The sequence below is a fragment of the Opisthocomus hoazin genome, chromosome 10, assembly GCF_030867145.1.
Source record: "Opisthocomus hoazin isolate bOpiHoa1 chromosome 10, bOpiHoa1.hap1, whole genome shotgun sequence".
NCBI classification, from domain to species: domain Eukaryota; kingdom Metazoa; phylum Chordata; class Aves; order Opisthocomiformes; family Opisthocomidae; genus Opisthocomus; species Opisthocomus hoazin.
This window is the reverse complement of record NC_134423.1, coordinates 32485922-32506938: the sequence shown is the minus strand read 5'-3', so window position 1 is coordinate 32506938 and position 21017 is coordinate 32485922. Positions and strand designations below refer to the sequence as shown.

The 21017-nt window shown below is 62.5% G+C and overlaps 1 protein-coding gene across 2 annotated transcripts in view; it reads right to left on the bottom strand.

Moving 5' to 3' along the window:
• FRMD5 (FERM domain containing 5) overlaps positions 1-21017 on the bottom strand; it is a 92940-nt gene that overhangs the window by 9600 nt on the left and 62323 nt on the right. For both annotated transcript variants that reach the window (XM_075431350.1, XM_075431351.1), the window contains exons 2-10: positions 17252-17356; positions 16207-16249; positions 15560-15638; positions 11231-11328; positions 8574-8697; positions 7492-7579; positions 3985-4073; positions 2377-2440; positions 1209-1300 (exon numbers count right to left, since the gene is read on the bottom strand). In XM_075431350.1, the coding sequence (XP_075287465.1) occupies positions 1209-1300; positions 2377-2440; positions 3985-4073; positions 7492-7579; positions 8574-8697; positions 11231-11328; positions 15560-15638; positions 16207-16249; positions 17252-17356 (782 nt within the window). The remainder of the gene's footprint in view (positions 1-1208; positions 1301-2376; positions 2441-3984; positions 4074-7491; positions 7580-8573; positions 8698-11230; positions 11329-15559; positions 15639-16206; positions 16250-17251; positions 17357-21017) is intronic.

Below are 21017 nucleotides of genomic sequence, written 5' to 3'. Positions count from 1 at the left end.
GCCCTGCGCTCCTGGAGAAGGACAGAACCTTCCTCCTCCTCCTCCTCCCCAGCCCGGAGGTCCGCCGGCACCGGGCAGCCGGAGGGGACGGTCCCTGGAGCCACCGTGCCCGACTGCCCGGGCTCGCGGCTGCGGCCCAGACCCCACCTCAGTCCCCAGCCCCTGGAGTATTTCCCATGATGAGTTCCCTTGCTCCCACAGGCCCAGGAGCAGATGATTCCTGAACGTTCCTGAGCCTTCCTCACCCACAAGCAGGCTCTTCCCAGGCGCCCCACGGCACCGGCTCAACTTCAGCGGGGGTCTGAGCGCTGGACTCACAGAATCCCAGCATGGTGGGGGTTGGCAGGGACCTCTGGGGTCCCCCAGCCCAACCCCCTGCCCAAGCAGGGTCACCCAGAGCAGGCTGCACAGCACCGCGGCCAGGCGGGGCTGGAATATCTCCAGAGAAGGAGACTCCACAGCCTCCCTGGGCAGCCTGGGCCAGGGCTCCGTCACCCTCAGAGGGAAGAAGTTCTTCCTCGGGTTCAGCTGGAGCTTCCTCTGCTTCAGTTTGTGCCCGTTGCCCCTCGTCCTGTCGCTGGGCACCACTGGAAAGAGTCTGGCCCCGTCCTCCTGACCCCCACCCTGCAGATATTTGTAGGCATTTCGAAGGTCCCCTCTCAGCCTTCTCTTCTCCAGGCTGAACAAGCCCAGCTCCCTCAGCCTCTCCTCGTAGCAGAGATGCTCCAGTCCCCTCCTCATCCTCGTAGCCCTGCGCTGGACTCTCTCCAATAGCTCCTCATCTTTCTTGAACTGGGGAGCCCAGCACTGGACCCAGCACTGCAGATGGGGCCTCCCCAGGGCAGAGCAGAGGGGGAGGAGAACCTCCCTCGCCCTGCTGCCCACACTCCTCCTCATGCACCCCAGGATCCCATCGCCCTTCTTGGCACCCAGGGCACGCTGCTGGCTCGTGGTCACCCTGTCGTCCCCCAGGACTCGGCGCAGACAGACCCTGCTCGGTCGTTCTGAAGATCCACTCTGGAACATCGGGTCAGGAAACGTTTCCCGCGTTTTGGCAGCGTCCGCCCGCGCTGCTCCCGCACCAGCACCGCACCCTGCTCCCAGCACCGCACCCTGCTCCCAGCACCGCACCCTGCACCAGCACCGCACCCTGCTCCGGGACGCGGCGACGCCGAGCGCAGCCCGCGCGCCGCGGGGCCGGCACTCACTTGTAGAAAGCCTGGTTCTCTATCCCGCACTTCCAGAGGTGCTTGCAGGCTTCTGGCGTCGGGGCAAAATACGTCAGGACAATTTTCTTCTCCTAAAGGCGAAAGACAAGGGGTCGGCAGGGGAAGAGGGGAGCGGTGCCCGCTGGGCAGCACCTGGGAGCGCGGGCGGAGGCAGAGCGGCCGGCGTCGGCGCGGGGCAGACCCCCCCGAGCCGCTCAGGACACAGGGAGATGTCGGAGCTCGGTGCCTCGCACCAGGGACGGGCACCGGGGCCCTGCCACCCGCCTCCTCCCGCTCGCCGGCCTGCTTCAGCGGAAATTCATCTTTAAAGTAAAGAAATTCAAATTCCAGAAATAAATCTTTAAAAAATTTAAAATATGTTTTTTAAAATTAAAATAAATATAAAAAATTTTAAATTCCAGAAATAAATCTTTAAAAAATTTAAAATATATTTTTAAAAATTAAAATAAATATAAAAAATTTTAAATTCCAGAAATGAATCTTTAAAAAATTTAAAATATATTTCTTTAAATTAAAATAAATATTTAAAAAATTTTAAATTCCAGAACTAAATCTTTAAAAAATTTAAAATATATTTTTTACATTAAAATAAATATTTTTAAAAAATTAAATTCCAGAAATAAGTCTTAAAAAAAATTTAAAATATATTTCTTTAAATTAAAATAAATATTTAAAAAATTTTAAATTCCAGAAATAAATCTTTAAAAAAAGTCACGCTGATGGCGTGCATGGGAGCCAGCTGCAGCCAGAGGTTTTGGGGCTGATTTCCCCAACCCGGGCTGACCGAGCGGGACGGCGGTAACGAACCACCGCCATGACGGTAACGAGCGGGACGGCGGTAACGAGCCACCGCCATGACGCCGCCTGCAGCAGGCGGCTGCGGCGCGGGCACGGCGAGGAGCTGCGGGAGCGCGGTGACGCCGCCGAGGGCAGAGCCGTCCCCGCGGCACAGCCCGGGGCTGACGCGGCGGCTGCGGGCTCCGATGCCCGGAGCACGGTGCCGGCGGCAGCAGGGAGGTGACCGCAGCCCCTGCCACCGCGCCCCTGTGCCGCAGGCACGCGGTGACGCCGCCGAGGGCACGGAGAACCCGCCGAAGCCACGGCCGCGGCCGCGCTCGGGACGCGCCGCGCTCGGGAGAGCACTCACCTCCTTCTGGCTCACGTACAGGTAGAAAGTCTTCCCCTCGAATTTCAGCTTGGTCACCTCGTTCCTGGAAGGAGAAGGACAGGCAGGCGGGCGGCTCGCTGGCACCGCGCTGGCCACCGCCGGGAGCCGGCGCTGGGCGACGGAGCGGGGTGGCCCCAGGGCCCCGTTTGCCGTCCCTGGGAGGTGCCACGGAGCGGCGAGAGGAGCCCCGGCGCAGAAAGCAGCGGCCGGCGAGGGGGGCAGGCAGCGGGGCGTCCCGGAGGCCCTGGGGACCCCGTCACACGGGCACTGGCCGGGTGGCAGTGCCAGCCGTGGGGGACACGGCGGCCAGAATCCGAGAGGAACAACGCAACCGGGTTCAGGGGGGCTTTCGAGGGACTCGGCCAACTCACGGACGATGCGGGTTAATGTCGACAAACACAGAAAATAAAAACCTTGGGCAAATAAAACAAACCAAGCGCGTGCCGCTGCCCCGCGAGCCGTGCTGTGCAGGGGCCACAGCCCAGCACCCCGCAGCAACGCGGCAGCGGGCCCCGGGGCTCCTCCCGGGGATGAGGACCAAGATGAGGCACCCCGAGCGCCCGTCACACCCCGTCTCAGGAGAGCCCCGCCGCCCCGGCGACCGCACCGCTCCCCGAAGGGGACCCGCTGCCTCCCCTGCTCCCGAGACGCACGCGTGCAAGCTCCTGGCTGCGCTGGGGCAAGCGTGTGCAGGGCACGGGACGGGTTTGGCAGCTCCCGTGGCATCGCTCCGCTCCGTGTCCTCTGCTCGGCGCCCGACCCGGCTCAGACGTGGGCACTGGGTGCCCTGGCACCACCCCATACGGGCACATTACCCCTACCCCACGTGGTGCAAGCGCCTGGGGAAGGCACAGACCCACAGCATGGTGGGGGTTGGCAGGGCCCTCTGGGGGTCACCCAGCCCAACCCCCTGCCCAAGCAGGGTCACCCAGAGCAGGGGGCACAGCACCGCGGCCAGGCGGGGCTGGAATATCTCCAGAGAAGGAGACTCCACAGCCTCCCTGGGCAGCCTGGGCCAGGGCTCCGGCACCCTCAGAGGGAAGAAGTTCTTCCTCGGGTTCAGCTGGAGCTTCCTCTGCTCCAGTTTGTGCCCGTTGCCCCTTGTCCTGTCGCTGGGCACCACTGGAAAGAGTCTGGCCCCGTCCTCCTGACCCCCACCCTGCAGATATTTAGAGGCATTTCGAAGGTCCCCTCTCAGCCTTCTCTTCTCCAGGCTGAACAAGCCCAGCTCCCTCAGCCTCTCCTCGCAGGAGAGATGCTCCAGTCCCCTCCTCATCCTCGTAGCCCTGTGCTGGACTCTCTCCAGTAGCTCCTCATCTTTCCTGAACTGGGGAGCCCAGCACTGGACACAGCACTGCAGATGGGGCCTCCCCAGGGCAGAGCAGAGGGGGAGGAGACCCTCCCTCGCCCTGCTGCCCACACTCCTCCTCATGCACCCCAGGTTCCCATTGGCCTTCTTGGCCTCAGCATCCCTCGAATGCCCCGGGACGATGCGGGGCACCCACGGCCCCTGCCCCACAGCACCCCACGGCCAGCGCGGCTCCGAGCACGCAGCGCACCCCGGGCGGTGCCGGCGTGGGAACTCACCACTTGATGAAGTGAACTCTCTTGTTTCCCTGCAGAACAACGAACCCGAAGGGAGTGAAGGCCAGAAACGCCGCGTTCCCCGACACGTCCTGGAAGACAGCAGCAATTCCTCATCAAAGCGCTGCCGAGCCGGCAAAGCTCCCGCGCCGCGGGAGACCCCCAGCCCTAAGGGACGCTCCCGGCGGGTTCACAGAATCACAGAATCACAGAATAGTAGGGGTTGGCAGGGCCCTCTGTGGGTCATCTAGTCCAACCCCCTGCCCAAGCAGGGTCACCCAGAGCAGGGGGCACAGCACCGCGGCCAGGCGGGGCTGGAATATCTCCAGAGAAGGAGACTCCACAGCCTCCCTGGGCAGCCTGGGCCAGGGCTCCGTCACCCTCAGAGGGAAGAAGTTCTTCCTCGGGTTCAGCTGGAGCTTCCTCTGCTTCAGTTTGTGCCCATTGCCCCTTGTCCTGTCACTGGGCACCACTGAACAGAGTCTGGCCCCATCCTCCTGACACCCACCCTGCAGATATTTAGAGGCATTTATAAGGTCCCCTCGCAGCCTTCTCTTCTCCAGGCTGAACAAGCCCAGCTCCCTCAGCCTCTCCTCGTAGGAGAGATGCTCCAGTCCCCTCACCATCCTCGTAGCCCTCCGCTGGACTCTCTCAAGTAGCTCTTCATCTTTCTTGAACTGGGGAGCCCGGCCCCTGACCCCCTGCATACCCAGCAGCACCCACAGCCGCGTCACGGGGCGGCTGGCCCGGTGGCACTAACGAGGAGAAACCGCAGCTCAGCTCCCACCCCAGCTCCCGCCCGCTCACCGGCGAGGAGCAAACAGTGAAGGCCGCTCCGCGCCGACCCTCTCACTGATGATCAAACTCGGGAGCGGTGAAAGCCTGTTCTGAGCCCGCATGGCCCGCGCAGCCGGGCGGCAGCGAGACGGTCTAAACCCAGCAATTAGCGTCGCGTACGGAGCAAGGCAGCAGTTTAACTTAATCACAACATCTAGACTCCAGAGGAGTGATCATGAACTGCACTGGTGCGCATGGAAAAAAAAAAACCCAGAGATATGCTGGATTTAAAAAATATTATGAAGCTGTTGTGGCCAGCCAGTAACCGTCCGATTGGCCCTGACTCCTGTTGGGTGGAGACGCCCAGGTGGCTTTCGAAGGACGCGGAGCCGAGGGGAAGGTGCACGCCAGGCGTTTCACAGGGGCGGCTGCAGAAGAGCAATGCCTCTTGCGGTGTCTGCGATGTTTCCTCGGGGGAAAGCATGGCACCAGGCGTCTCAGCGTCTGCTCCTTGCTGGGATGCCCCACGCCCAGGATTTCTCCAGCTCAGGGGTAAAACTCTGCCCCTCTGCTCCCAGTTGTGCCCTTCCCCGGCTTAATCAAGAGGCAAAACCTCTCTGCTGTTTGCTTTCCACCCCGGGATGCCAGCTCTCTGCCAGCACGGCGCAGGGACGGCAGGGAGCCAGCGCTGCGATAAGATCGTTGGAATGTGAGCAGAGATTAGATTAAAAAAAAATCCATCTTAATCTGTCAAGGGTGAACGGCCACAAGCAGAGCCCTGAACCTCAACCCCATGCCCGGCACAAGGCGAGACGTAAATTCCCAACCTCGTCGCGGCCGAGAGGCAGCAGGGGAAGGACCATTTCTGCGCCTCTTTGCAGAAACCAGCCCGTGGGGAACGCACCAGCCCGGCAGCAGCTCCGGCTCCGGGCTGCCCACAGTGCTTTGGCTCTTCCCCACGCCTGGGAAAACCTTCAGGACACGGAGAAGCAGCAGCTTGGCAGCAGGCCGTACCCTCCCAGTGGGTGCGGACCCCCTTGCCCCCACACCCCACTGACACACCAACCTGCTCTGACCGTGGCCGATGCTGCGGCAGCCAGCGGGGCAGGTGGAGATTAACGGGGTGCCAGGCTGGAAGCCGCACGGTTCTGGGGTTGCCGCTCTGGGATGGGAGGAGTGGGGCCGAGCTCCCCACAGTCGGGGCGGAGGGGGGAGCTGGGTGCCCCCGGGAAGGGTGGGGGATGCTGGGGGTGAGGATGGGGAGCTGGGGGTGCAGAGGCTTCACAGGGGCTGGGGCTGCTAAATAGAGCACAGCACCCCACAGGGAAATAGGAGCAAAGCACGGACCCCCCAGCACCGGCGCTGAGCCAGGCGTGCCGAGCAGCGCTCCCAGGGCAGCACAGCCCAGTCCAGCCAGCAGTGAGGCATGGTGGCTCAGCTCCTCCAGCCTGGCAAACCACAGACTGCTGGTACAGGGGACACCCCCCACCCAGGCGATGTATATTTATCGCAATCATGTAATCACGTGGCATAATTCAGTTAAAAGCCTGGGGGGACCACAGAGCAGGCACTGCCCTTATAGTAAAACTCTCCGTCTGCTTTGCATCCCGAACCCATCTGCATGCGATGGGGTTATAAAGGACCAGAGAGAGCCAAATGCAGTGACATCTCCAGTCAATAAAATGCATTTCAAACAGAAAACTGGATTACGGGCCAGGGAAGAGCGGAGCGAGAGTGTCTGTGGCAGAATGATGCTTGTTGGGCGCTCAGACGCGTTACTGACCTTGCTCCTGCCTCCAAATTACCGGCCTTAGCGGCAGCCATCGGCCGCTGTCCTTCACGGCTGTCTGCAGGCCAGAACGCTTTCCTAGGGCTGCCCGAAAGACGCGCTGGAAGGGTTTGAGGGTGCTCACCCACCCCGCTCCCCTGTGCCCACGCGCCTGCGTGGGGCTGCTCTGAGGCTGGAGACGGCTGCCAGCTCCAGCGCATCCCATGCACCACGGCTCCAGTGCATCCCATGCACCACGGCTCCGTCAGCTCCACCGCATCCCATGCACCACGGCTCCAGTGCATCCCATGCACCACGGCTCCGTCAGCTCCAGTGCATCCCATGCACCACGGCTCCAGTGCATCCCATGCACCACGGCTCCGTCAGCTCCACCGCATCCCATGCACCACGGCTCCAGCACATCCCATGCACCATGGCTCTGCCGGCTCCAGCGCATCCCATGCAGCATGGCTCTGCCAGCTCCAGTGCATCCCATGCAGCATGGCTCCAGTGCATCCCATGCAGCACGGCTCCAGCGCATCCCATGCACCACGGCTCTGCCAGCTCCAGCGCATCCCATGCACCATGGCTCTGCCAGCTCCAGCACATCCCATGCACCACGGCTCTGCTGGGCTTCAGTGCATCCCATGCACCACGGCTCTGCCAGCTCCAGCGCATCCCATGCACTACAGCTCCAGCACATCCCATGCACCACAGCTCTGCTGGGCTCCAGTGCATCCCATGCACCACGGCTCTGCCAGCTCCAGCGCATCCCATGCACCACAGCTCCAGCGCTTCCCATGCACCACAGCTCTGCTGGGCTCCAGCACATCCCATGCACGGCCCTGCTGGTGCTGCCGGCAGGGAACGGTTGCCCTCGGGGCTGGCCCCGGTACCTCGGCAGCCGGGCACCGGCTGGAGCGAGAAATCTGCCACAAGGAAGAGCGTTCAGAAAACTGTTTTACCTTGCAAGGGTGTGGGTCAACCCCGTAGGTCTCCAGAGTCTGGGCTTTCCTGAGAAAATTCAGCTCTGAAGTAGCTGGTGACTGCCCACTGCAGGAGGGAAAAAAGGGATAAAAAAAGAGTATTCCATGGAAGACACGACCGTGAAAGCCAGTTCTGTTAACGAGAGGCACCAGTCAGGGCATGCTGCTGCCACGTTCACCTGCACGGTCAGTCTGCAGCAGGAGACCAGCGCCGACACCCAGCCCTCCTCTGCCAGCCTGACCTGGCAGGAGACGCGCCCAACATCACGGAGCACCGGCAACACGTCGGGCTGAATTTCCTACGAGCAGCGCAGGCATTTCTCCGGGGGGAGCAAAGGGGAGTGTTCCGGGTAGAAGGCAGCAGCCGCCTCACGTACCAGCACGGCTCAGATGGGTTTCTGGGCGGTGGAACCCCCCGTCTTCCCCGGGGACCAGTGTGGGGCCGCAGTTGGGACACAGCCCCAGGGACACAGACCATGCCACGGGAGGACGGGGTCTGCTGCCAGCCCTCACACCTCCCAGCCCAGAGCAGGGGGAGGGCGGGGGGGTCTGTGGGGGACAGGGGCTCAGTGACCACCCCTGTGCCACCGGGGAAGACCAGGGACCCCCGGGCTGTGCCACTGAGCCGACAGTCCAGAGCAGGAGAAACCCCCAGCCTGCCCGGGGGCAGGAGGGATCGGGGCTGAGTTTGCACCCGACGCGACCGCTGCTTTGCCAGCGCCTTTTCCCAGTCGTCCACACTTTCCGCGGCTTGTCCTTGGCTGCGCGACCGCGTTTTCCTCCCAGCGAGCAGAGGTCTGGGGACGCGGCGGGGCGGTTTGCTGCGATGCCCCTACGCCACCGAACGACCCGCTTTGCTGCAGCTGGCTCTGCTCGGCGGCTCGGCCACGACCAACGCTGCCAAGAGCACCGCTGGCTCTCGGCTGGGTCTGACACACGAGAGCGGAGAGCGCTCGTCTCACGGCACGGCTGAAAACCCCAAGCAGGGATAAAAATCAGCCGAGCAGCCGTAACCCCCGCAGCAGCCGCCAGCCCCGCTCAGCGCAGCCGCCCGGCCGTACCTCAGCTCCGACTTGTGGATCTCCGCAATCTTCCTCTCCAGCTTCTCCGAGTGTCTGGGGAAGAACTGGAACTTGGAGCTGTAGCCTTCCGGGTGCTTCCCCGGGTCGTAGTCGCCGATCTCGGCTGTAGGAGACAGACCCGGTGAGGGGCAGCAGTGCCTGGCACCCCGGCAGCGCCAGCCTCGGCAGCGGAGCCAGCGGTGAGCGGGCGCGGGGCTGCGGCTCGGAGCATCCCAGGAACGCCGCTCTGACCCGGCCGCGCTTCCCAGCGGGAGGGAGCGCTTGGCAGGCGTTAACTGCGTCCGATTAACCCCACCGTTTGCTTGGGAGTCGCCCGGCAGCAGATGCTCACTGTCCCAAATTTATTAATTCCTCGAGCTATTCACCAAGAACCTCCCGGGAGCCACGCTGGGTGCGTGTGATGCAGCCCCGGGGGCACCCCTGACCCCCAGCCCAATCCCAGCCGGCTGGGAACAAGGCAGCGAGCGAATTCTGGTCCTTGAAAAAATACACCTAGTTGGAAATCTGTAAAGTGACACTGAGGAAAGCTCCTTCCCCTCTCTACCCACCCTGGGGAAGCGCTGCCAGTGACCACGGGGACAGGCTGACCCTGCAGTGGGGAGGCCTGGGGGGCTGCTGCGACGGCTGCGGGCAGGGACTGACCCCCCGCCTGCCAAACCCGCTCCAAGCCTGGGCAAGCCGCAAGCGCAGCGTCGGGAGGTCCGACCTCAAACCACCCCGAGCCCGAGGCCAGGCTGCACAGACGCCCGGGACAAGGGGGTTTCTGAGCTCCGCTCCGCTCGCTGCCCGGCGCGGGCGGCCGCAGCTCCGTCCCTCTGTGCCGTGGCCGCTGGCACCTCGCCGCAGCAGGGCTCTGCAGCCGGCGTCCCCGACCCGGCAGCCTCCCGCCGCCGGCGAGGAAAGCACCCTGCTCTCGTTTAATTCCCCCCAGCCTCAGGTCCTGAGCGAAATGTGGAGGTTACGTTAATTTTTATGATTCCTGCTTACAGTGCTAAACACACCCGCACTGTGAAATCACTGAAAAATGCTTCGGAGCTGAAATTTGTCTTTTTTGATTCCTGGGGTGCATCACCCCGCTCGTGCCGGGGACACGACCACAGGACTGCAGAGAGGGGCCGAGCGGAGCACCCTGGGGTGGGGAAGCCCACTCGCACGCCCGGCATCGCGGTGCCAGCAGCACGTCACGGTATCACGGTGCTTTCCCACCACACCAGTGCCGCCCAGCTTGTCTGCACAGCCTGACGGCCCTCGCTGAGCCCCCGGGTGCTGCACCACGCTGGGCAGATGCCAACCAGCCCCGTGCTCTTGGCATCACGGGCAGTGGAGGCAGCAGCAGGCAGAGCCGCGCTGGCAGGAGAGCAGGCAGGAGGGCAGAGCAGGCAGCAGGTTCTCATCAGTACAGGCTTGGGGCGGACCTGCTGGAGAGCAGCTCTGTGGAGAGGGACTGGGAGTGCTGGGGGACGACAGGGTGACCATGAGCCAGCAGCGTGCCCTGGGTGCCAAGAAGGCCAATGGGATCCTGGGGTGCATGAGGAGGAGTGTGGGCAGCAGGGCGAGGGAGGTTCTCCTCCCCCTCTGCTCTGCCCTGGGGAGGCCCCATCTGCAGTGCTGTGTCCAGTGCTGGGCTCCCCAGTTCAAGAAAGATGAGGAGCTACTGGAGAGAGTCCAGTGGAGGGCTATGAGGATGAGGAGGGGACTGGAGCATCTCTCCTACGAGGAGAGGCTGAGGGAGCTGGGCTTGTTCAGCCTGGAGAAGAGAAGGCTGCGAGGGGACCTTATAAATGCCTACAAATATCTGCAGGGTGGGTGTCAGGAGGATGGGGCCAAGCTCTTTTCAGTGGTGCCCAGTGACAGGACAAGGGGCAACGGGCACAAACTGGAGCAGAGGAAGCTCCAGCTGAACCCGAGGAAGAACTTCTTCCCTCTGAGGGTGACGGAGCCCTGGCCCAGGCTGCCCAGGGAGGCTGTGGAGTCTCCTTCTCTGGAGATATTCCAGCCCCACCTGGACAAGGTCCTGTGCAGCCTGCTGTGGGTGACCCTGCTTGGGCAGGGGGTTGGGCTGGGTGACCCACAGAGGGCCCTGCCAGCCCCCACCATGCTGGGATCCTGTGAAAGCTTCTCCCACCTGCCGCTCCAAACCCCACCAGTGCCTCTGCAGCTCGCTGACAAAGGCACCTTCTCCGCCGAGGTGCCCGGCAGCCAGCAGTGACCTGCCCCAAGGCCACCTTCGCCCGTCCCAGCGCCCAGCAGGGCTGCGGGTCGCTCCGGAGCCCCCTTTGCGCCCGCCAGAGCTCCCGCACCGCCCCGGGGAGAGCAGCGCTTTGTCACCGGGCTGCTCCTGCGTCTGGACAGGCGCGGAGCGGGGAGACACGGGCCGGGTCAGCGGAGCGGACGCCGCGGGGATGCCGCTGCGCCGAACGCAGGCGGGACAGCTCGGGCAGCGCGGTGCTTCTGCTGCGGGGAGACCCCAACGCCCTCCTCACCCGCCGCTAGCCCGGCACAAGCACAGGCTCGAAGCACGAGCCCCACGCTGCCGGGATGACATCTGTATTCTAGGTGCAGTGATCTGTTGTAAGTGAAATAATGTAATCAGTACTTAGCATGAAAAGCAAATTTATCTTGTCAAAAAGCATTACCTTGAAGGATATAGGCGGCCAGCAAAGCGGCGTCCGACGTCTTGCAGAGCAGACGGCCGTGGTAGAGATCCCTTTTGATCTGCAGGAAGACTAAATACCTGAGGACAGAAGAGATAGTCCATTTATTAAGCAAAGTTTAAACCACCTAAACAGGCCATTTAGATGTGGAATATCTGCCACGAGACGCTTGCACTGATGTTTCTCCTCGAGCCGCCCATTTACAAGACGTTACGCTTGCTAGGAGCGAACAAGTGCTAATTACCGGGCAGCTCGTCCTGGTCAGGGCCGGTGCTGGGGCTCACACCTACGCGTCCCAGCCCCGCTGCAGCCCACAGGGACACGGCGCCTGCTCCGTGGGAGCCCGAGGGCCGATGGAGCTCTGCACCAACGCTCCTGTCACCAGCCGGCTCCCCGCCGGCACGGCCACGCGCAGCAGGGCAGAGCTGCCGGCAGAGACGCGGAGCTCGCTCGGGCACGGAGCTACTCGGACGCGCTCTCCCACCGGGAAAGCGGACAACGGAGGCACCTCAGAGACGAGGAGGTGCTGGTCCCTCCAGCCTGCCAGCCCCCGGGGTCCCCCCGATGCTTCACCCTCGGGCAGCGGTGCCCGAATGCGACTGCAACTGCCCCAGCCCGAGGTCAGCGGGGCTGAGGTGCGCAGGGGTGCTGCTCCGAAGGGGGTCTCGCGGTCCTGAGCCCACCAGCGACTGCTGCGCTTCCCAGTCCTGCGTCCTCGCCCGGCTGCCCAGCTTCCCCATAACGGCCATTTCTCCTTCCCCATAACGGCCATTTCTCCCTCCCCATAACAGGATTTTCTCCTTCCCCAACCTTCCGCATCCCTCCAGGTCTCTGCATCCGCGCCCGCCTCCCTCCTCCGTGCTCGCCAGTGACCACCACCCCATCACCTGCAGCGAGCTGCCTCTCGCGCTCGCCCATCTCTACCTCCAAGCACCAATGCCCAGTGAAAAGATCAGCTATGTTGGAAGACTGCAGATTTGAATAAATTCAAACGTCAGTAGCCATCTGGGCTGAGTCATACGGCGTTTGGGAAAACCTTTGGATGGTAATAGGTAAAGCCACAGAGCGAAGGAGCAAAACGGGAGCCGTCAGAAATGTGCTGAAATAATCAGGCTTGCACTCTGCAATATTTCAGTCATGCTTCAGTTCTCAAATCCGTATTTATGATGAGATAAACCACTAATTTTCAGAGATAAAATATATTACAGAGAAATCCAGATATTAAAGTGTGCTCGGTCCAGGGGAAAGTGAATTTTCCATCCCGGTTTCAGTTGCAGGGTGACGAACCCTGCTGCTTGCTGAGCACCCTGGCAAGGGGGGAGGTGGGCTGCAGACCCCGGGCTCGGCTGCCCAGCACCGACCTTCGCTGCACCAGCCCTTCCCCAGCACCTAGCAAAAACCACATCAACAGATGGCTTTAACCCTGCCAGACCCCCGGCCCCGCCCAGAACCCCCCTGCTCAGCGCGGCGCTGGTTTTGCCAACAAAAGCACCCAGCGGGTGCCAGGCGGCTTTTCCAAAGCCTCGCTTACGCCGTGGGATACCCCCGGCAAGGGGAGCGTCCCGGGGCAGCGGGCTGAGCCTGCCTTGGAAAGGGACACTGGAGCGGGCAACGCTTCTGACCCGGAACCGCCAAGCTCCCAGGCTGGCGCCCGCCCCGATGCTCTGCGGGTCCAGCTCCCACCCTCCGCAAGGGCAAATCTGCAACCCCCTTTCCAGTCCTCTTTACTGTGCTTGAGAGCTGCAGATGTTTGCTAATCTCTGATTAAAGAAATGCAATTAACACAGTGTATGTGCAGCTTAATGCCCGCATAGTCGCTGTCGCTCTTCGGAGCCGACGGCTTCGGCCATTTCCCATTTAAATTCAGGCCTGGTGGCCGCACAGAGCTGCGGCTGCTGGGAGCAAACTCGAAATCTGCTAACTAAATAACTGCCTCTTCAGCTAAACAAGGAGATGCATCCGTGTGAAACCGCTCCTGGACACCCCTGCGGGTCCCCTGAAGCGTGCCTGTACGGCAGGGCAGCTCCATCGTCCGTGAGCCAGCTCCATCGTCCGTGAGCCAGCTCCATCGTCCGCGAGCAGGGCGGTCGCAGCCGTGCCCGGGCAGCAGCGGGCAGGCTGGCAGGTTGGACACGAAGGTGCTTCCAACGAGGCCCGGCAGACACGCACAGGGCTCCTCGCATGAGCCTTCCTCCCCACCAGCACCGCCCGGCTGAGGTCAGACCCAACGGACCCACGCTGTCCCAGGCTTCCAAATGACGTCGTCAGGGATGGTTCAGTTTTGGTTTATGGGTCCTTCTGTGAAACACAAGAAAAGCTTTCACCGGTTTTCTACGTTTTCACGGGGAAAGCAAATGCCAGAAGGGTTTTTGGAACCCCTCACCATCCTCTACTTCTAACTGATCCGCCCACAAAAACACCGAGAGCTTATCAACGCCAAAGTGGAGCAAAAAGCTGAGCCCAGGTCTGTTCCAACCGCACTGCCTAATGGGCTGCAAACACCCAGACCTCTTCTTCCATTTGCTGCCCGCAGAAATAGGCTGAAAATCCCAAGAATTAAATCCTGGGATATATTTAGCTCTGTCAGTAAGCCTGCTTAGCTCCCGACGCGCTCTGCACGGCCCCAGCCATTCCCTGGGAGAAGGCGGCGGCAGGCAGAGCCAGGGGAGGACGCGGGGCTGCCCGGCTCCGGGCTGCTGGGACCGAGACCCCCGAGCGAGGGACCGGGGCTGCTCGCTGCCATCTGGGGGTCTCCGGGGCCAGGACGCCGCGGGTCCTGCCCTTCGCTGCTGCCCAGGGCACAGCACGGCATTTACAGCGCGCTTTGTGGGTATCAGGAGAAGCCTGTGCCACTGTCGTCCCTGATCTTCCCAGGTGAGCGGGGGGCTTCCTTCTCCAGGAGCGGTGGTCTCCTGCCCGGGGCTGAGGCACATCGCAGGCAGAAGCCGAGGTAGGAAGAGGGGAGCGCTGCAGCCACACACCCGAGTAGCACCGGCTCTGCCCACCCCCGGGCCCGGTGCCGCTCCCCGGCTGTCTCTGGAGCCCTCACCGCGCTTCGGCAGATGGCACCCGGCAAGCCTTGCACCCTCTCCCACCCCAAACCCTGAGCCAGGGCAGAGTCACAAGAAGGATTTCTGCAGTCGTTTCTTCACATGTCACTTCTCCAGCTCACCTCCCTGGCCTGGGCTTCACACCAGGACGCGTGTGAATGAGTGAAAGCAGCAGGGCAGGCAGCCCTGGGGCCAGGCGGCCGCCCCGGTCCCGGGCCGGTGGGGACAGCGAGGTGCCCGTGCCGCGGCAGCGCTCCGGACCCTGGACACGCTCCCGCCAGCCTGCCCGCGCCCGGCCCACACCACCCTCATCACCGTCTCCTCCGCAAACCCCTCGCAAAGACAACGAAGAACGATTTGCAGCAGTAATGGCAGAAGGTCCCGGGGGAACACGCAGCAGCCTCTGGTGACATTGCCAAGTCCAGCCGCCCCCCACGCCATGCGAGCTGCCGTGTCCCGGAGATCCACAGCCATGGTTTGTTTCCCAGAACTCCTGCGATTTTGGAGCGAGTGTGCTTCGTGCCCTCCCTTCTGGCAGGATGAGCAGCACAAAGAGCCCCTAAAGGCAGAAGCTCGCAAGAGCCGCTGTCAAGTCCCCGCATCGCAGTTTGTCACCTATTTCTCCCACAGCACTCTCGCCCCTTACGTACAAGGGATGTGGCTAATTACTGCCAGGGGACGTCAAGGGAACCGGAGACACTCCAGTCCTTCCCGACAGCCCAAGCACACGTAGCGACAGCCTGAGCCGAGGACGTGCCCAGGCAGTGGCACCAACCGCTGACTCAGAAGTGGCACCAGCGCCAGCAGAAGCAGAAATCAGACCCGGGCGGGAGAACTGCGGCTCCTGCCTAAGCCCCCCTCGCTGCGCCGGGGAAGCAGAGGGTTGGCAGAGCTGCAGGGAGGGCAGCCCAGCAGCCAGCTGCACGGGCAGGGTGGCACCGCTGTCGCGACGGACGCTGCGGTCAGCAGCGCCGCGCTCGGAGCTCTCTGCCCTGGGAACCTGGTCTTCGTCACCGACCGCGGCCGAAGAGCAGGTCAGTGGGCTTCAACCCGCCGGCAGCGCTCCCCGCCAGCACGGCAGCTCCGCGCGCCAGCGGAGCACAGGCAGGGATTTCCACACCGCTGTGACAACCCCGAAACGCTCAGGGTCACTGGGAAACCTCATCGGCTTCCGCTCCCCCGTGACCACACAGCGGAGCTCGGCAGGGCGTGCTCCCGCCGCGGCCAAGCCCTCGCGGCCCGGTGCTGGCCGGGGTCTTACCTGGTGATCTCCTCCTTCAGAGCGGCGGGGTCCGTGGGGTAAAACTTCACGCGGAAGCACATGGTGAAGGGAGGCTGGGCTGCAGCGAGAACAGCGACGCCGCGGTCACCAAGCGACAAGGTTTGTCCCCTTCGCCCTCCCCAGTAACCCTGCTCGAGGAGACGGGCAGACAGCGCCGGGGGTCTCACTCGCCCTCCCCGTTACCCCCAACACACCCAGATGCCCTCGGTAAGGAGGCAGGAGACGGGCACGGGGCCGTTCCCTGCTGCAGTGTCACGGGGGGAGCAGATGTCCCCGGTAAAGCCGTGGGGAAGCACCCGCAGCACCGTCTGCCGGTCGCACACCCTGGTCATACCCCGGCGCTGGCAACTCCTGGTTGCTCGTCTGGATCGTTCCTGTCCCGGTCTCTGCCAGGGCCGGTGCCCCGTGCCCACGTGCCGGGGGGGCATGGCCGGCTGCCACTGCAGTGGGACCGGTGGAGAACGACCCCACTTTCGACCCAGGAGAACAGCTTTGTGGATAATCAAACAGGCCTTTTTTTCTAGGAATTGACCCCAGAAGGGAAGGACCGGAGAAAACGGACACACGTCTAAAACAAGGGGAGCACGCGCCGCCGCCCCAGCACATCTGCTCACAGCGACACTCACCCCTCATCTGCTTCACCACCGACTTGGTGAACTCCAGCCAGTGCTGAAACAAAAGAGAAGGCAATGGAAGCAAGTCAGGAGCAAATACTTTCAGTTGATCACCAAAATCTGGTAGCGAGAGGTTCCGGTGCTGCAACAGCAGCACTGGGGATGGGGAACGTCCCGGAGGGTTCCTGCGGGAAACGCCTGCCCCGGCCCCAGGAACCCACCACGGGACCATGGAACCGCCCGGTCACGACGGTCCCCGCCACGCTGGGAAGAAGCACCCTTGTCTTTTGGACTGGGCTGGAACCGTCTGAGTGCCGGCACCAGCACCCTCTGAGCCAGACCCAGCAGAGTACTGGGAAATGATGGGTAAAGAGGGAGGATTTTTTATAGAATCCTAGAATGGTTTGGGTTGGAAGGGACCTTCGAGATCATCTGGTTCCAACCCCCCTGCCATGAGCAGGGACATCTTCCACCAGCCCAGGGTGCTCCCAGCCCCGTCCAACCTGGCCTTGAACCCTGCCAGGGAGGGGGCAGCCACAGCTTCTCTGGGCAGCCTGGGCCAGGGCCTCACCACCCTCACGGGGAAGAATTTCTTCCTAATATCTCATCTAAATCTGCCCTCTGTTAGTTTAGAGCCGTTCCCCCTTGTCCTATCACTGCACCGATGCCGAGGAGGTGTCAGCAGGGCCGGGACATGGAGGCTGCTGCTGCCGGAGCCTGGGTGCTCCCCAGCCCCCCTCCCCAGGGCTGCAGCACCAGGCTCAGCCCTGGCTCTGGCAGAAGGGTGGGAAGGGGCAGGGGGTCTCCCCAGGGTGCTCAGGGGAGCCACGAGTAGCTGCTCTTCCCACGGGCAAAGCAGTGACCCATCAGGGCACCCACAACCCCTGGCTTGTCCCCTTCCCAGCAGCAGGGACAGGGAGAATCGCTGAGGAAGAGCCCCTTGTCACTGCCTAAACCGGAATTTGCTGCAGCCATTTGCCTCACGCCCCGGTTCAAGTCTGGTACCACCAAGCTGCGAGAAGCCCCAGCAGGCAGCCCGGGCAGGACGGGCTCTCACCCTCTGCTTGTCAGGGTCCACAAACCGAATGCCGAAGTAGTCCTTCTCCAGCAGGTTCAGGTGGTGGCAGAGAAGGTCGAACAGGTACTGGCCCTTGGCATCTCTCTGCAAGACAAAGACACTCGGTGACAGAGCGGCAGGACGATGCGATGCGATGGCAGCGGCGCAGGGGAGCTGGGGGTGAAGGGTCCCAAAGCTGCAAAGTGACACCAAGGACGGTGCAGACCCCCCCAACCTCCCTGTGTCCCACCACTGACCGTGTCAGCTCAGAAACCATCTCCCGTCCCACCGAGGGGCAGCCCAAGAGCAGCCGGAGCAGGACCCCATAGCAGGAGCAAGTCCCCATCCCCATCCCGAGACCTGCCGGGCGGGATGCCAAGGGTGCCCGGGGCTCGGCAGGAGACCACAGCGTCAGCCGAAACCCACATGTGCTTGGACAAGAAACCCATGTCCGGGCAGCGCTGCGGAGGTGAAGCTGCCTGGAGCACGTGGAGAGAGGAGGAGCGGGGCAGCAGAACCGCAGCCGCCCCGCACCCAGCCCGAGCAGCGCCGAACACCCAGGGCATTTTAACGGCGTAAAGAAAACCGCGACCGAGGTCGGGCTCCGTCTGGGGCTCAGCCTGCGGCTGCGACGCACGCGGCGGGGAAGCTGCGAATTCTGGGTCTGCCCGCCTGGCCCGTGCCTGCCCGCAGATCAGCAAGGTCACAGCTCTGCCGCTGGCGCGGTCGCTGCCGGGCTGCGCGGCACAGCCCACCGCCGGCTCAGCGCTTTCGCTCTCTTCTGGCTCCGGTCCGGCACTCGGGCATGTGCCCCGTGCTGAGCTGCCGGTTTTCAGCACGGTTCTTCTGTGCCTTTTTCGGCTACTGAGCTTTTAGGAAATCAACTTTCCCCCTTCCCTGTCGCTGGGGCTCAGCATCGCTGCGGGCTGTGGCAGAGGGGCTCCACAGATCTCTGCTTTCTCCACAGAATCACAGACCCACAGCATGGTGGGGGTTGGCAGGGCCCTCTGGGGTCACCCAGCCCAGCCCCCTGCCCAAGCAGGGTCACCCACAGCAGACTGCACAGGACCTTGTCCAGGCGGGGCTGGAATATCTCCAGAGAAGGAGACTCCACAGCCTCCCTGGGCAGCCTGGGCCAGGGCTCCGGCACCCTCAGAGGGAAGAAGTTCTTCCTCGGGTTCAGCTGGAGCTTCCTCTGCTCCAGTTTGTGCCCGTTGCCCCTTATCCTGTCGCTGGGCACCACTGGAAAGAGTCTGGCCCCGTCCTCCTGACCCCCACCCTGCAGATATTTAGAGGCATTTCGAAGGTCCCCACGCAGCCTTCTCTTCTCCAGGCTGAACAAGCCCAGCTCCCTCAGCCTCTCCTCGTAGGAGAGATGCTCCAGTCCCCTCCTCATCCTCACAGCCCTACGCTGGGCTCTCTCCAGTAGCTCCTCATCTTTCTGGAACTCTGCTCTCCAGGAGCAGTCTGTGCTGCCAGACCCCGGCCCTGCAGAGAGCACGGCAGCATCTTGCTCGTGGACAAGAACCCAGCTACCCCCACTCAGCCACGAACCTCTGCTCAGCGGAGCTGCCCGCAGGATGCGGCCCCGGCGCAGCGGCTCCGTGCCGAGCAGACCCGCACCGCCGCGGTGGGCTCACCCCGGCGCTTGCCCGGAGTGGGGACCTCTCAGCCTGTGTCAGGTTTTGGATAAGGATTTGGGTGCTGAGCTTGGAAAACTGTGTCCTACACTGTGCTTCATTAATCCGCTAATTAAGCCCCTGCGTGTCTCAGCATCGCCGTCAGACAGCCGCTGCCTGGGACCGGCTGCGCGCCCGCCCGCGTGCACGGGCACCCAGCAGAACGGGGCAACGAAACCCGCCAGAACCCAAACCCCTCTGCCTGAGCTAGAGCCACGTCTTGTGCTTTCATTAAATAACGCTCCTTTTTTCAGCGAGGACTGGAGCAGCAACACGGAGCTTGGGAAGAGGGAAACTGCAGCAGCATCGCGTGAGCGGCAGAGCGAACGCCCGAGCCTTGCTCGCCTGTCGGGCCCGATCAGCACCCCAGCTCAGCTGCCGTGTCTGACGGAGACTGGACCTCCTCCTGCATTACGCAGAAAACAGTAATTAATATGATTTTATTCTCTTCCCCTAGAAAAGATCACTTTGCAGGCTGAACTAGCAGGACATTCGATGCAGCCACAGAGGTTAAAACACCCGACCGCGTAACAGAAACTGCAGTTGCACAAATAAAGCCACGCTCATCCGTCACTCCCGACTGGAGCTGAAGGGCCGTTGGCAGGGACGCGAGCTGCTGCCCGCGGCGCCTGGCACATCTGGCAGCCCGGCCTGGCACGCTGCCGCAGCGTCGGCTCCGTCCCGCCCGCGCTGACGGAGCTTCCCCGCTCGGGAAAGTCTGCCGCCGACCGCAGTCCCAGAAAGTGCCAGAGCAAGCAGAAGAAATTCTTCACCATGAGGGTGGTGGAACACTGGAACGGGTTGCCCAGAGAGGTAGTGGAGGCCCCATCCCTGGAAACATTCCAGACCAGGTTGGACAGGGCTCTGAGCACCCTGATCTCGTTAGCGGTGTCCCTGCTCGCTGCGGGGGGTTGGACTGGATGAGCTCTGGGGGTCCCTTCCAACCCAAAACTTTCTACGATTCTATGATTCTATGATTCTATGATTCTGTGATTCTATGATTCTATGATTCTGTGATTCTGTGATTCTGTGATAAGCTGCACAAGGGGGAACCTCTCGAGAGAGGCAAGAAGAGCAGAGGGGATGATTTCGCCGTCCCCGGCATCACGCCCGTCCCTCCTCACCTCCTCTGCTCTGCTGCGGGCCCTCCCCTTTCCCTACCCAGGCTCCAGATCAGCACCAACGTCTGCAAAACGCTTCCCTCTGCCATCTCAGCCCGGAGAAACCGCAGCAGGAGACACACCAGGCCCCCCCCAGCCCAGCGGAATACGGTGAAAGTGCGAGAACGCACGCGGCATTACAGGGGGAAATGCTTTCTCTTTGATCTCGCTAACTTGAATTAAACATACTCTAAATTAGTCATTATCAGTATGTCTTGCAGGAAATTATCTGAGCTGCCTTTACAAATCACGACTTAAAAGAGCCGTCTGTTGCATAATATCAGCTTAAATATTCCACGCTCTGATCTTCGCCCGTTCTTACAAAGTAAGATTTCTCTCTGTCTTAAGCTTTGCAGGTTTCTGAGCCTTCGGGGTGCAGCGCTCCGACGGAGACACCACCGCCAGCTGCGCCGTCGGCGAGCCCGCTCGCGCACACCGGTGACGCCGCACGCCGAGCTGACCCGCACCACGCCGAGGGACCGGCTGCGGAAAAGCAGCCGCCGCTAATGACTCCCTTCTGCACCGCCCCGACTCCCCGCAGCCCCCAGTCCCGCCCGGCGTCCTGGGGAAGCAGACGGCGACGTGCCGCTGCTCGCAGCGCGTGCTGCCGCAGGCAGGCGGCAAATCCGCAAACCTGAACCTCCCTGCGACGGTCGCTGCGGCCGCCTCGCCCCGCAGCATCGGCGAAACCCGAACGGCTGCAGGGCAGCGTGCGGTAACGCCGTCGGGGGCCCGACCCCCCCAGCTCAGCTCCCGCACCCTCCCTCGCACCCGACCCCGTCCAAGGGTGCTGGGATGTCACCGGGACCAGATCTCACGGCAGCCCCCATTTCTATGGGACCTCTGGGACCCCACGCACACCCCAGTACCCCGACTCACGGCCTCGCTGGACCCCCGCAGACTGGCCGAGCTCCCCAGGGCAGGGGT